The sequence below is a fragment of the Macrobrachium rosenbergii genome, chromosome 48 (genome assembly GCF_040412425.1).
Source record: "Macrobrachium rosenbergii isolate ZJJX-2024 chromosome 48, ASM4041242v1, whole genome shotgun sequence".
Taxonomy (NCBI): domain Eukaryota; kingdom Metazoa; phylum Arthropoda; class Malacostraca; order Decapoda; family Palaemonidae; genus Macrobrachium; species Macrobrachium rosenbergii.
In genome coordinates this window covers 54,231,535-54,244,598 of record NC_089788.1, presented here as the reverse complement: position 1 = coordinate 54,244,598, position 13,064 = coordinate 54,231,535, and the positions used below count along the sequence as shown (strand labels likewise).

The following is a 13,064-nucleotide window of genomic DNA, read 5'->3' as shown; positions in this document are numbered from 1 at the left end:
ACGCATTCCCGCCCTTCAACATGGTAAGGGAAGTGCTGAACAAGTTTTTATCGCATCACAACATCTCGATGACCCTTGTAGCTCTGTTCTGGCCCATGAAGGAATGGTTCCCAGACCTTCTAAGTCTGTTGGTAGACTTCCCGAGGCTGCTACCCCAAAGACAGTGGCTACTCAAACAACCTCACTTCAAGAGACACCACCAAAGGTTGTCCACTCTCGCTCTGACAGACTTCCGACTGTCACGAAACTAGTCAGAGTAAAAGGTTTTTCAAGAACAGCTATGGAAGCTGTTGCAAGGTGCAGACGACAATCTTTTGCGACGTCTACCAATCAGAGTGGACAGTTTTTCATTGATGATGCCTCAGACATCACGTCTCGTCTTCTGAGACATCTTTGACCCAAAAAGCAGACTTCCTCCTCTATCTGAGGACCTCTAGAGGTCTGTCCTCTTCCACCATTAAAGGATACAGGGCGGTGCATACCTCGGTCATTAAGCACAAAGTTATAGACCTGTCATCAAACCAGGATCTTAATAACCTCATCAAGTCATTCAACACTTTTAAGCAGAAGTCCGACTTGATTTCTTGAAACCTTTATGTCATACTTAAGTGGCTCAAAAGCCCCCTTTTGAACCCCACAGGTCTGCTTACCTCAAGAACTTCACTTGGAAGACGGTCTTCCTAGTAACTTTGGCAACTGCCAAGTGTGTTAGTGAACTGCAAGGTATTGACAAGAGGATAGGCTTCTCCCAGGGAGATGCTGTGTGCTCTTTCACCCTAGGTTTCCTAGCCAAGAATGAAGATCCTTCCACGCACTAGCCTCGTTCCTTCCATATTAAGAGTTTAATGGAAATCCTGGGCCCGGAGGAAGAGACGAGGGTTCTTTACCCAGTTAGAGCCCTAAGATATTATCTGTGAAGGACCGAGATCAGAGGACCTAGCAACCTCTGGTGTTCTATCAAGAATCCCTCTTGCCCTCCTTCGAAGAACACTCTGCCGTTCCTCCTAGTGATCTGATCTCTGAGGCGCCTTCTCGGATTCAGGAAGATGCTTTGCCTGCCGTCAAGCATAATTTATCCCTTTCATCCATTCTTCAGTGGATTTTTTGTAGGTATAAATCTATCTTCACATCTCGCTACTTAAAAGAAGTTGAAGACAGTGTTTGAGTACCCTCTGGCCATTATTAGTGGCTGGCATGGTATTTGGGGAAGAAGCATAGGAGAGATCCTTTCTCTCTCTCTCTTCTCCTTGATGTAGGGTGTTGAGTTTTTGGGGAGCCCGTGGGTAATTTGTATCTGGAGTGCCCACCAGTCTTTGTGGATGGGTAGTGGTTTTTTGTCAGTTGTCTGGTCCGATTTTTTGGTACTGCTTCCAGGGCAAGGGCATTTTTTTATGTACACCTTGTCAGCAATCAGCCCTATCCTCCGCTGCAAGACTCCCACTGACATAGAGGCGACCCTCAGCTCAACCGCCACACCGCTACGGGTTAAGATATGCACCAACCAGAGCCAGTATTCTCCTGAAGTAGTTCTCTTTCCGGGTAAGGAAACAACAAGCATTGTTTTCAGTGCTAGCCTTCCTGTCTATTTCAAAGTCATTATCACACCTTAGTGTTTTGGAGTAGAACATGTCCATTCATCCCACCCCCCTTTTCAATGTGGGATTTAGCTAAGTAATTACTTGTAAGTTACTTATATGAAAATGATATTTTTATAATAAAATTAGGTTTCATATATATTTACCAAGTAATTACAGAATCAGAGACCTCCCTCCTTCCCTCTCTTGAAGATAAGGGCACAAGCAGAATGACACCACCGGTGGAAGTTGTTACCTACGTACCCATGCAGTGGGCGGGACTTGTCACCTACACTGTGTAATTGAAGCACTACCACGATTTTTGAATTTAGAGTTGCTATAGCTAAGTAATTACTTGATAAGTATATATGAAACTTAATTTTATTATAAAAGTATCATTTTCACTCCAGAAGTTGTAGAATAATGATTGGTGATTTTGGGGCTTTTTTGGCAATTTTTGGGGGTTATCGGCACCAAAAAGTGCCGATTTTCGGTTATCGGCGCCTCTGTTAGGTATGTATCGGCACCGATAAGCGAAAATCAGCGATTTTCGGTGCCGAAAATTGCCGATTTTCATCACTAGACAAGCACCATAACACTGGATCGCTGTTAACCAAGCCCGCCGTTAACTGGGGACTGCCTATAATGATATTCATTTACTGATCAATCAGCTTCCTACTCCTTCCCTCCTCCTTGGTGATTTTAATGCTCACAACCCCATATGGGGTGGGAACACAACAGATGCCAAGGATAGGATGGAGGGTATTATGGATGATCCTATTATCACTGTACTCAATAATGGAGCCACGACTAGCCATAACATCTACTCCAATAGTTATTCGGGTATCGATCTGAGCTTTTGCTCATCTAGTGTTCACATTGATTATGAATGGTCAGTAAATGAATATCCAAATGGGAGTGACCACTTCCCAATTCATATAAAATCAGTTAAGAATCAGCCCTCTGAGTCACCTCCCAAATGGAAGGTAGATGAAGCAGACTGGAAGAAATTTAGTGAGTCTGTTCTCATGGACAAGAATGTAAAATCATTTCTATCCATCTCAGAGGCATATAATTACTTCAATGATACCAACATCAACAGTGCAATTGCCTCTATTCCAACAACAAAAGGGAAGCCTTCTAGACCAGCAGTTCCTTGGTGGAACAAAACCTGCAGTAGTATGAGAAAGATCACTAGAAAATGCTACAAAAAGTATAAGAGGAGTGAAACTGCCCAAGCCAAAGTTATTTGTCAGTGTGGTGTGGCCAAGCAAAATAAGTATTTTAAAAAAGCAAAAGGAGAGTCATGGATATACTGCATTAATGGCATTAGCTCAAAAACACCATCCAAAATGATTTGGAAGAAAATTAAAAAACTAAATGGCAAGTTTGTTCCTGAACCTCTGCCTACCCTTAAGATAAATGGTGACCTAATCAACCAACCAGAGAGGGGTGCAGAAAAATTAGGAGAACATTTCTCGAGAATATCAAGTAGTGAGAACTATTCTGTAGAATTCCAAGACATTAGAGATGCCAAGATTTCTCTTGATTCAAGTGCAAATAATTTTGAACCATACAATGCAAAATTTACACTGCAGGAACTCAAAGATGCCTTGTAGAATACGAAACCATCAGCCCCTGGTGAAGGTAAAATACTCTATGGAATGCTGAAACATCTCCCAGAAAAGTCAAAGAAATTTCTTCTATACATAATAAATGAAATCTGGGAAACTGGTATTATTCCTAAGATCTGGAAATTATCATTAATCCTCCTTATGAAGAAACCAAACAAGGATCCTGCTTTACCCAGCAGCTACAGACAATAGCTCTCACCAGTTGCGTTTGTAAGCTGATGGAAAAGATAATTAACACCAGACTTGTATGGCCCTAAGAAACAAATAAATTGCTTTCTCCATTCCTGTTTGGCTTTAGGAAAACTAGATCTACTTTAGATCCCTTGCTCAGGCTCTCAAACCAAATACAACAAGGTTTTGCTAAACAGCTAAACAATAGGAGTTTTCCTTGATTTGGAAAAGGCATATGATACCACATGGCATTATGGTATTATAAAAAAGTTGTATAACTGTTTTTATCAGAAAGATATATACAGGTAAGAGTTGGGAATCATGTATCATGACCTTTCTTACAAGAAGTAATGGAGTATTATAAAAATTATCATCACCAGTAAAAGGCTCTTTATTTGTAGATGATTTGGCTCTGTACTGCACAGGATATGATGCAGCATGTACTAGCAGGTTCATGCAGAGAGCCGTCGATAAAGTAAGCAAGCGGGCTAATGAGCAAGGGTTTTGATTTTCCGAATCTAAAACTGTTGTCGTTCGGTTCTGCAGACGCCGAACTAAGGAAACCATTCCAACTCTTACTTAAATGGAATTGTTTTACCTTACTCTACCGAAGTAAAATTTTTAGGAATGGTCTTTGATGAAAAGCTCACTCAGAATAATCATATTGACCAGTTAATGGTGAAAGTGAAAAGATCACTAAATATCTTAAAAGAAGTATCTAATTTCAATTGGGGTGCTGATAAGAAATCGCTGTTAAGGCTTTATAATGCAGTATGTTTATCTAAGTTAGACTATGGCTGCCAAGTATACTCATGTGCTTCAAAGACTAAACTTAAGGAATTGGACACTGTGCATAATATGGGGCTAAGGATCCACAGTGGAGCTTTTAGAACTTCACCCATTGAAGGTATTTATGTAAACTCCCATCAGCTATCACTGGGCTTCAGGAGTCATGAGCTAGGTCTGAAAAGCTCGAAGGAGAATCCTTCTTTTGAGATCTTAAAACAGTGTGACTCAAGTCTTTTTGGATCTAGATTTTCAATACCATTTCAAATCAGACAGCTGGGTGAACTGGAGGATGAAAGCATAAAAACGCAGAAGATCCTACAAGTTAAACAGGCTGCTGTCCCTCCATGGTTTATTCCAGCAGTAGATGTCTGCATTAAAGAGTGAAGAAGAAAGATTGTCCAGAAGAAGAAGTCAGAAACTAGTTTTTGGAGCCTGATGAGAGGCATATAAATGACAGAAAAATCTATACTGACAGACCAAAATCGGAAGATGGAGCAGGATGTGCAGTGGTGTGTGAGGGGGGGGGAATCATATATAAAAAAGTTATAAGACTCCTCATCCATATTCACTGCTGAAGCAACAGCTATAGTTGATGCTTTAAATCTTGCATATGATGAGAAATTTAAATCCACAGTAATATATAGTGACTCAAGGAGTGTTTTAGAAGCCCGAAAGAAGTTTACCCTACCCATCCCTTAATTCAAAAGGCTCAGGAATGGCTTTTTTATCTTTCTGTTCACCACAAATCAGTAAAGTTTTGTTGGATTCCTGGGCACACTGGTCTAGAAGGGAATGAACTGGCTGATAGTAAAGCAAAGGATGCTGCAAAACGTGATTTCTTAACTAATAAGGTGCCACATTTGATTTGCGTCCAGTTATCAGACGATACATTCGTAGAAAATGGCAGCAGAGATGGACTTCCCCATTTTATCCACAAATAGGAAGTAAAGAAATATCAGAAAAAGTATCGATTTTTGGAGTTCGGGTTTTAATCATAATGGAAAATTTGAGATCATCCTAACACGGCTTAGGATTGGCCATACCCTCTTCACTCATAGCTATATTTTAGAGGGAGCCAGTGCCCCAATTTGTGTTCACTGTGGTGGCCAGGTATCCATTGAGCACCATGCTGGTGCACTGTCCTAAATTTAATCGCCTTAGGGCAAAGTACAGTACCTACTAACTGGGAAGACTGTTTTAGAAATTTTAAATGATGACATTGAGGTAGATAACCTTATGGGTTATCTGAAAGAATCTGGTTATTTTAATGGGATATGATTTCAGTATATTTAATAAAGATTTTAGCCATTTATTCTTATACTAAGTATATATTTTGAATATAAAAGTTTAATATATACTTATTTTTTGTTGGTTCTATCTAATATCATTCTTTATTTTTTACGTTCTTATTTTAACACTGAATTTTACTAGTATGTCATCATTCACCTATTCATTATCAATCATATCATTAATTTATATATGTCACCTTCATGACGGCACTGAATAATCCTGATGGGTTCTGGCACTTGGTCTTCAAGACCTGAATTTCATAGTCAATCAATAGCTGTCATTTGTGCGCCATTTACTGTTTAAAAAGTTTTTAATAAGCTGCAGTATGTTGACAAAAAGGACGCTTTCCTTGTGTACAATTCAGCCAGCCAAAAAGACAAGAAAGGCTGTCAACTTGGAATAAAAAGTGAATGTTTTTAATCAGTATGAATGAGGAAAAAGAACAAGGACAGTAACACAGTGAACTATAACCTTCACATTCAACAGTGCCAACAATTCTTGAGGATTGAGAATGCATATGTGAAGCTGTTTAAAAGTTTTGCTTCAATGAACTCGCACTTTAATTACAAAGCAAAGGCAAGGGCCAATCCATGAAATGGAACAGTTATCAATGGTGTGGATATAAGACCAGATTGTAAAACAGATACTATTAAGCCTCATTACTATTCAGGCAAAGGCTGTAACTTTGTTTCAGACCCCATAAGGAACTTGCAGGTGATGAATATCAACAAGAATTCATCACAAGTACTGATGGTCAAAAGGTTCAAAAGAAAATTTAGTTTGCATATTGTTTGGTTAACAGGAGAGTCAGTGAGAAAGTTTGTTGGCAGTTTTGATGAATTCATAAAGTAAAAAATGATAATACATCATAACATTTACCTAGCAAAAACTATGGTTGATAACCATTCTTAGAATGAGCTCGAAAAAACTCTAGTAAATATGAAAATAAACATCACCAAAAGCATGTGCTCCACATATGCAAACATTGCAAAAAGTGTTATGTAACATTATGCCAAAACGATGATTGGTTTAGGTCAGACTAAAGATCAGTAGGCAGTCGCCACTTATGGGCGGTATCAGTTAACAGCTTCCGGTTTTACGGTGCTTGGCTAACGACGTTTACCAGACTTTTGGTGCCGGTAAGCTGTTTATCGGTGGTGGTAAGCAGTTTATCAGTGCCAGTAACCAGTTAATGGTGCCGTTAAGCGGTTTATCAGCACTTACAGCATCATAAACACTATTTATTACCATAATTATTGTGATGTTCCAGTTAACAATGATTTTTGGTTATATTGGTGCTCGGCTGGGAACAGAACCCCCGCTGTTAACCTGGGACTGCCTGTAATGGTTTTGTGGTTTCCAATACTGTACTGGCAGTCCCAGGTTATCGGTGGGGGTTCCGTTCTGATGGTGTGATGATAACCAAAAATCGCCGATAACCGAAAATCTGGTTATCGGTGCCGAAAATCGCCAATTTTCGGTTATCAGCGCCTCTGTAAGATGTGTACAGGCAGTCCCCGGTTTACGACGGTTCCGGCTTACGACGTTCCGAGGTTACGACGCTTTTCAAATATATTCATCAGAAATTATTTCCTGGCTTTACGACGCATGTTCGAGGAGTTACGATCGCATGTTCCGGAAGAAATATGGCCCCAAAACGGCAGAATAATCATAATTTGAAGGTTTTTGATGTAAAACTCCAGTTTACATGGTTTTCAATGCACCCAGAGCATTAAAAGAAATGATTTTTGACGATTTTCGACGGCCCGACGAAAACGGCAGAAGACCGGGATATCTGCGCCGATCAGAAATAATTTTAGCGCCAAAAATTGCTGATTTTCGTTACTAGACAAGTCTCATAAAACCGGATCACCGATAACCGAGACGCCATTAACCGAGGACTGCCTGTACTGAGTTACTATAGTGTGATATTCATCAGAGTCAACTGAAATAAGGATAAACTGATATTATTTTGGGCACAGTTATGACTGGCTTACCATTGAAGTGTATGAAAACGTGGATGTAAACGTAGGGCAAGTTACAGAACATTGAGGAAAATCAATTAGTGAAATGAAACATAACATCAACAGTGAGAAAATATTCTTCTGTGTACCATATAATTATATGAGCATGGTACTCAGTTAAGTTAATAAAAAAACTAAATGGTGGGTCTTTGTGTAGGTTGTCATAATTGATGAAATGCCACATATAGATATAAACACAGGTAAGTTACATACACAAGGCATTCGTGATATTACAAGGTGAAATGGGAAATTGATGATCACAGCAAAACAGATGATTGATTTATATTGCCTTTTTGATAATTTAATTTAAAAATAACATATTAAGAGTCTTATCTACACCACAATATGAATGACAATGCTTTGTAAATACAATTCATGGTAAGGGAACATAACAATGTAAAAAGGCAAATTTACTAAATTCTAAGTGCTGTAAAACAAATGGATATAATGTGCTCTTGTCAAGACTGTTAAGAAAGTTGCTGTATAAGAATATATTCATGATGATAAAACCATGGTATGCTGTAGGTAAAAGAAGTTAGGCTATTGGGAGCCCTCATGTACCTGAATACTGAATTGCAAACTGAGTTACATCAAAATTTGACTTACAACATGCATGCAAGAACTAACCCTGTCGTAAATCGGTGCCTGCCTGTATTAAAACATCCTTGAGGACCTAGACTTTCCAGAGTTATTCACCTTTGTGTCTTATCTTAATGGGTAGGTTCTCATTTCTTTCTCTCTTTGTTACTCTTCTTAATTACTAGTTACACCAAAATTGAAGAAGAAAGATTGAGGGGAGAATCCACAATAAGTGATGAACAGTTTGTGTTCATGTTATGGAAGGACGCAGTGGATACTGTGTTTGCTTTAAGACAAGCTATGGAGAAGAACGGAAAGAACTTCACTTGGTATTTATTGAATTAGAAAAAGTGTATAGTCATGTGCCAAGGAAAGAAAAGTTCAAAGTGATAGTTGGTCTTCATCAAGGATCAATGCTTAGCACCTACATCTTTGCATCTGGTGATGGATGTAAATACATCAGATATCAGAGAGGAAGTCCCTTGGAGTGCCCTATTTGCTGATGAGATAGTGTTGATAGACGACTAGAGAAGGAGTTGAGCATGGGAGGAGAAGGAAGATAGCGAACAGTGAAATTGGGGCAGGACAGCATGAAGAGTCAGAATTTTTGAATATGTAGGATCAAACATGACTGATAATGGAGGTATGGACTTAGAAATCAACCACAGAATACAAGGTGTGTGAATAAACTGAAGAAGGTTGTCAGGGATATTGTGTGACAGGAGGATTAGTGCAAAAATTGAAGGAAAAGGTTTTACAAAAGTGTAGTCAGACCAGGGATGGTTTACCTAGCCGAGACATGACTGATGACGGCTCAAGAACTGAAACTGGATGTAGCAGAGATGATGTTGAGATGGTGTGTGGAGTCACAAGCAGACATGGGATCAGAGATGAATTTATAAGAACAGTTAGGGTAGGGGAAGTATCAAAGAAGGTCCAGGAAAGACGACTATAGTGGTTTGGTTATTTTATGCGGAGAGAAGATCCTGTGGTAAAGGGTTATGAGCATGGAGGTGGAGGAAAGGAGAAGAGGAAGACCAAAGTCCAGATCAAGGGTCGGCAACCTCTGGCATGCAGGCCACATATAACCTGCTAAGGGTGTCATTCCGGCTGCCAACTTAACACTTGGACACTAATTATGTAACAATTGTTAACTAGTTTAAGGCATTGAGCGATCCTTACAATAAATTAGATATCATGGCCCTCCTCCAAGACACTGCATAGCTGTCTGGCCTGCACTTTCCAGAAGTTTGCCAACCCCTGGGCTAGATGCAAGGATAAAATAGCATAAGGAGTCAGGATGCATTGAACAGAGGAAAGTGGAGAAGGCTGGTAGGAAACAGCAACCACATATATAAATGGGCAAAGCTAAAGACAAAGAGGAAGAAGAAGAAGAATACACCAAAAATGAAGAGCAAAGTGTTATTAGTCTAACTCTCAGAATGGCAAAGAAAGGTCTTATCAGGCCAGTAGTTTGTATCTGTGAAACAGTTATTATTTTTATTGTAATAATTCTTTCTTACAAATATAGTGAAACCATTGGATTCATGGGATGCTAGTTATGTAAGAGTGTCCTTCAGGGCAAGCTGAAAACAGCCATTGAACTTGGTAACAAGGTGAGTTAACTTCTGGCAGGTGAGTGAGGAATACCCCTCACTCATCTGCTGTCACCAAGCACTTTTTGTTCAGCCATCTACTTGTGCAACACTAAACTGTTTGTTGAACTTGAGTATTTTCTTTCATATGATTGTTAATTTTTGTTATTGTTTGTTTTCACTAACTTGAAGTGAAGTTAACAACAAGGATGTTGTTAGGGCAGGAGCGTTTGTATGGGCACTTCATGTTCGTTGCAATCCCCATAGGTTTTTAATTTTTGTAAGGACAAGTCTTGTACTCACCTTTCCCCTGAAATGAGTGCACTGGTTGGTCTTTCATAATAATAGGAAGGAGAAGGGTAGGAAGCATTCACCAGTCTCCTCTGCTGAACCCCCAAGTTTGTGTACTGCTTTTGTGCACTGCTTCCACTTGGTCTTGGAAAAGGGGGTGTGATATATACAGAGGGAAGAGTACCTACCACTTGGGTACCCATGGTAAGCTCTCCCCTAGCAGTACATTGACCCATGTACCCTACTCTTTTGACAGTTCTTGTTGATACCTCTGACATTCCAGATGTGCAGTCATTGTCACTAGATTATCTTTGAAAGATGTGGCCTTTGTTAAACATTGCAGAAAGTCCCTCTTTCTGAGTGTTTCTTCACCATTTAGCTTCAACTAAGAAAGAAGTTGCTCTTTCTCCTGCTTCTGATGTTGCTTCTGTTTCTTTGACTGCTAGGGAGGTTGGCCTTCCTGTATTGGTAGTGGCTTTTATTGAAGATGCCTCACCTCTCTCATCAGCTACAGCAACGATGATGCTCCTGCCTCAACCAGACTACCAGCGTTTTAGATGAGCAAGGTATGAGCCAAGAAGAGGAAGAATTGGAAGAGTTCTTCCTCTTCCTCCTCCTCCTGTTTTTCATCCTCTTGGAGGAGGAAGAAGAAAGGATGTCCAAGGAGGCCTCGCAAAAAGTTTAGCAGGGCTTCTAGTGAGTGCTCTTTTGGGCGAGGCAGCTTTTGTACACCTGCAAGTTACTGATCAGTTGTTGGCATTGCTGAACACATTCAGTGCCCCATCCCAGCCCAGTTCATCTTTGGCAAGAGGACTGCTTGTGGATCTTCCAAATGTGTTTTGTCAGAAACATACATGTTGTAGCCAGCAATGCAATGCCTGCTTGTCCACTGTGTGCTTGGTCCTTGGATTGTGACTGTGCAGGCTGTAGGTTTGCGTGCTAACGTCTCCACAAATAAGCGCTAATACTAGGCTAATCTGTTCCCATACAATCTTGCCTCTCCCTACTCTGCTTGTAGTTCACCACCAGCTCCAGGGTTGCATATGTCTGTTCACCTGTACTCTATACTAGTTTGGTCATCACAAACAATAGTCATACAGGTTGATCAACTTCATCTCAGAACTTTGTTCTAAGTACAGGTCTTCCTCAGCTTGTGGTGGTGTTTTGCTTGGTACCATAATAGTACTGATCATGTTCCTTGCTCCCAGGAACAAGTATAGGAGCAGACAGGTGCATCTGCCAGAGAGGGTCCTCCTGGTGCTGTAAGTGCTTGGTGATGGTAGGCAAGTGAAGGGTATTCCCCGACTCACTTCCCCATTAACCCCCAGTTAACACCCTCATTACCAAGTTCAACAACCATTTCCACCTGGTGCTGAAGAATTTTCCTAAAAAAAGGTTCTGGTTTGTATACCTGGGAAAACTACAAATTGTTTTGAAAATTTTTCATTTGTCTTCAGCTTTTCCTTGTATTTTTTCTATTGTTTTTCTTAAAAACATTTTTATAAGCTTAATACCCATTATTTTTTTTTCAGTGATAGCAGATGATTCGGAAGGAAAACTCATAAGAGTTACCCTTTACAAAGACTATGCTGAAGCAATAGATTGTATTATGAAGAAATGGGGTAGTTCCAAGAAACTGTGGATTGCGCTTTCTGATGCTGCAATTGGGAAATATATGGGTTTAGGAGCAATTGAAAAATGGTGTCCTTTGTGTATTCATGCTGGATATGCAGGATTCAGGCCACAAATATGGCTTTTTAGAGAATGCACTGGCAGTGTAGCCGAACAATTATATCCACCTCAAACCAATGGTGCTTTAAGAATGGCAAATGCAACTTCAGAAAAGACATTCACACCTCTGAAGCAGTGTGTAATTGGCAGTAAATACAATGTTATGGCTGTTGTCAGTGAAGTTGTTAAATATCCTTCGATAACACGGATTGGAAAACTCCACATGATGTTTGGTATTGCGGACCAGTCTTGTCCTGTTGTAGATGGCTGTATTAAGGATATTCTTCTGCAAGTATTCACAACCAACACTCCTGAAGTTAGAAATATTTTAGATCAAATTAATACAGGAGATATAGTAAGACTAAGGGGTTTGATGGTAAGGATTGACTTATTCTTTTAAAATATGTTAATTTAAGGAGAGCATTTTTTTTTTTAATTATTTCAGCAGTTTTATATGTTAAGATGCGTAATATATATCACATTTACTTTTGTTACCAATATCATGAAGAAGTAGCCCCACAGATTATCAGATTTCAGTTTATCATAATTCTTCGCTTATTTGCAGAATCTGCATTTTGCAGATATATTTCATAAATTGAATTGTTAGTGTGATGTACAATTCAAGTTAGTCTAGAAATTAGGTGTCTGTGGGTTATCTTGAGTGGTCAGCCGCAGGCTATATTTTAGGATAATTGTGTACTGTTTTTTTGCCACTTATCCAAAAGCCTAGGAAGATGCATGTGATTTATAGGTAAATATGCTACCAGAATGAACTTCTTCACCTATACAAATATGTGTGTGTTCATGCAAAAGTTCAGACCATAGGCTTTATGGAGCTGGTTATGTCAGTTCTGAAAGGGTAGGGTAGTCTAAAAACAAAGAATTCAAGGTGTTGGTATCACAAGTGGGATATGACTGGATCTCTTGAAAATTGTTGTCAGCATATGTCCCACTAATACAAAATTATTTAGTTTTTATTTATTGCAAATTTCAAAAAGTACAGTTGGGTAAACTAACTTTGTTTGAATGGAAACCAAAACCAAGATGAAGTTATTGGATCAGCACAAAACCAGAGCATGTCTTTATAGTAAGTAGCTGACATTTTTATTCATTTGACACCTTTAATACCTAGAGAAGCTGGTTCCTTGTGGTAGCTGTTATGTCAGGCCTTCTTTGCAGCGCCTTTTGCTTTCAAATACATTGCATTCTGCATTATATGTGTTTCTGGGGGAAGAGGTGGTGTGGGCACTGGCCAGTTCTCTTTCACATGACCCATACTCGTGATCATTCATGCCAGAGTACAAACTGGACCCAAATGAGAACAGTTAAGTCCCAGTTCTGCAAAGCTAGAATGCAAGCCCTTGTCTCCCACTGTAATGAAGGTAG

The 13,064-nt window shown here is 39.6% G+C and overlaps 1 protein-coding gene across 2 annotated transcripts in view; it reads left to right on the top strand.

Moving 5' to 3' along the window:
• The window catches only part of LOC136831404 (uncharacterized), a 135,384-nt gene that overhangs the window by 47,499 nt on the left and 74,821 nt on the right, over positions 1 to 13,064 (top strand). For both annotated transcript variants that reach the window (XM_067091786.1, XM_067091787.1), the window contains exon 3: positions 11,480 to 12,054. In XM_067091786.1, coding sequence (XP_066947887.1) covers positions 11,480 to 12,054 — 575 coding nt within the window. The remainder of the gene's footprint in view (positions 1 to 11,479; positions 12,055 to 13,064) is intronic.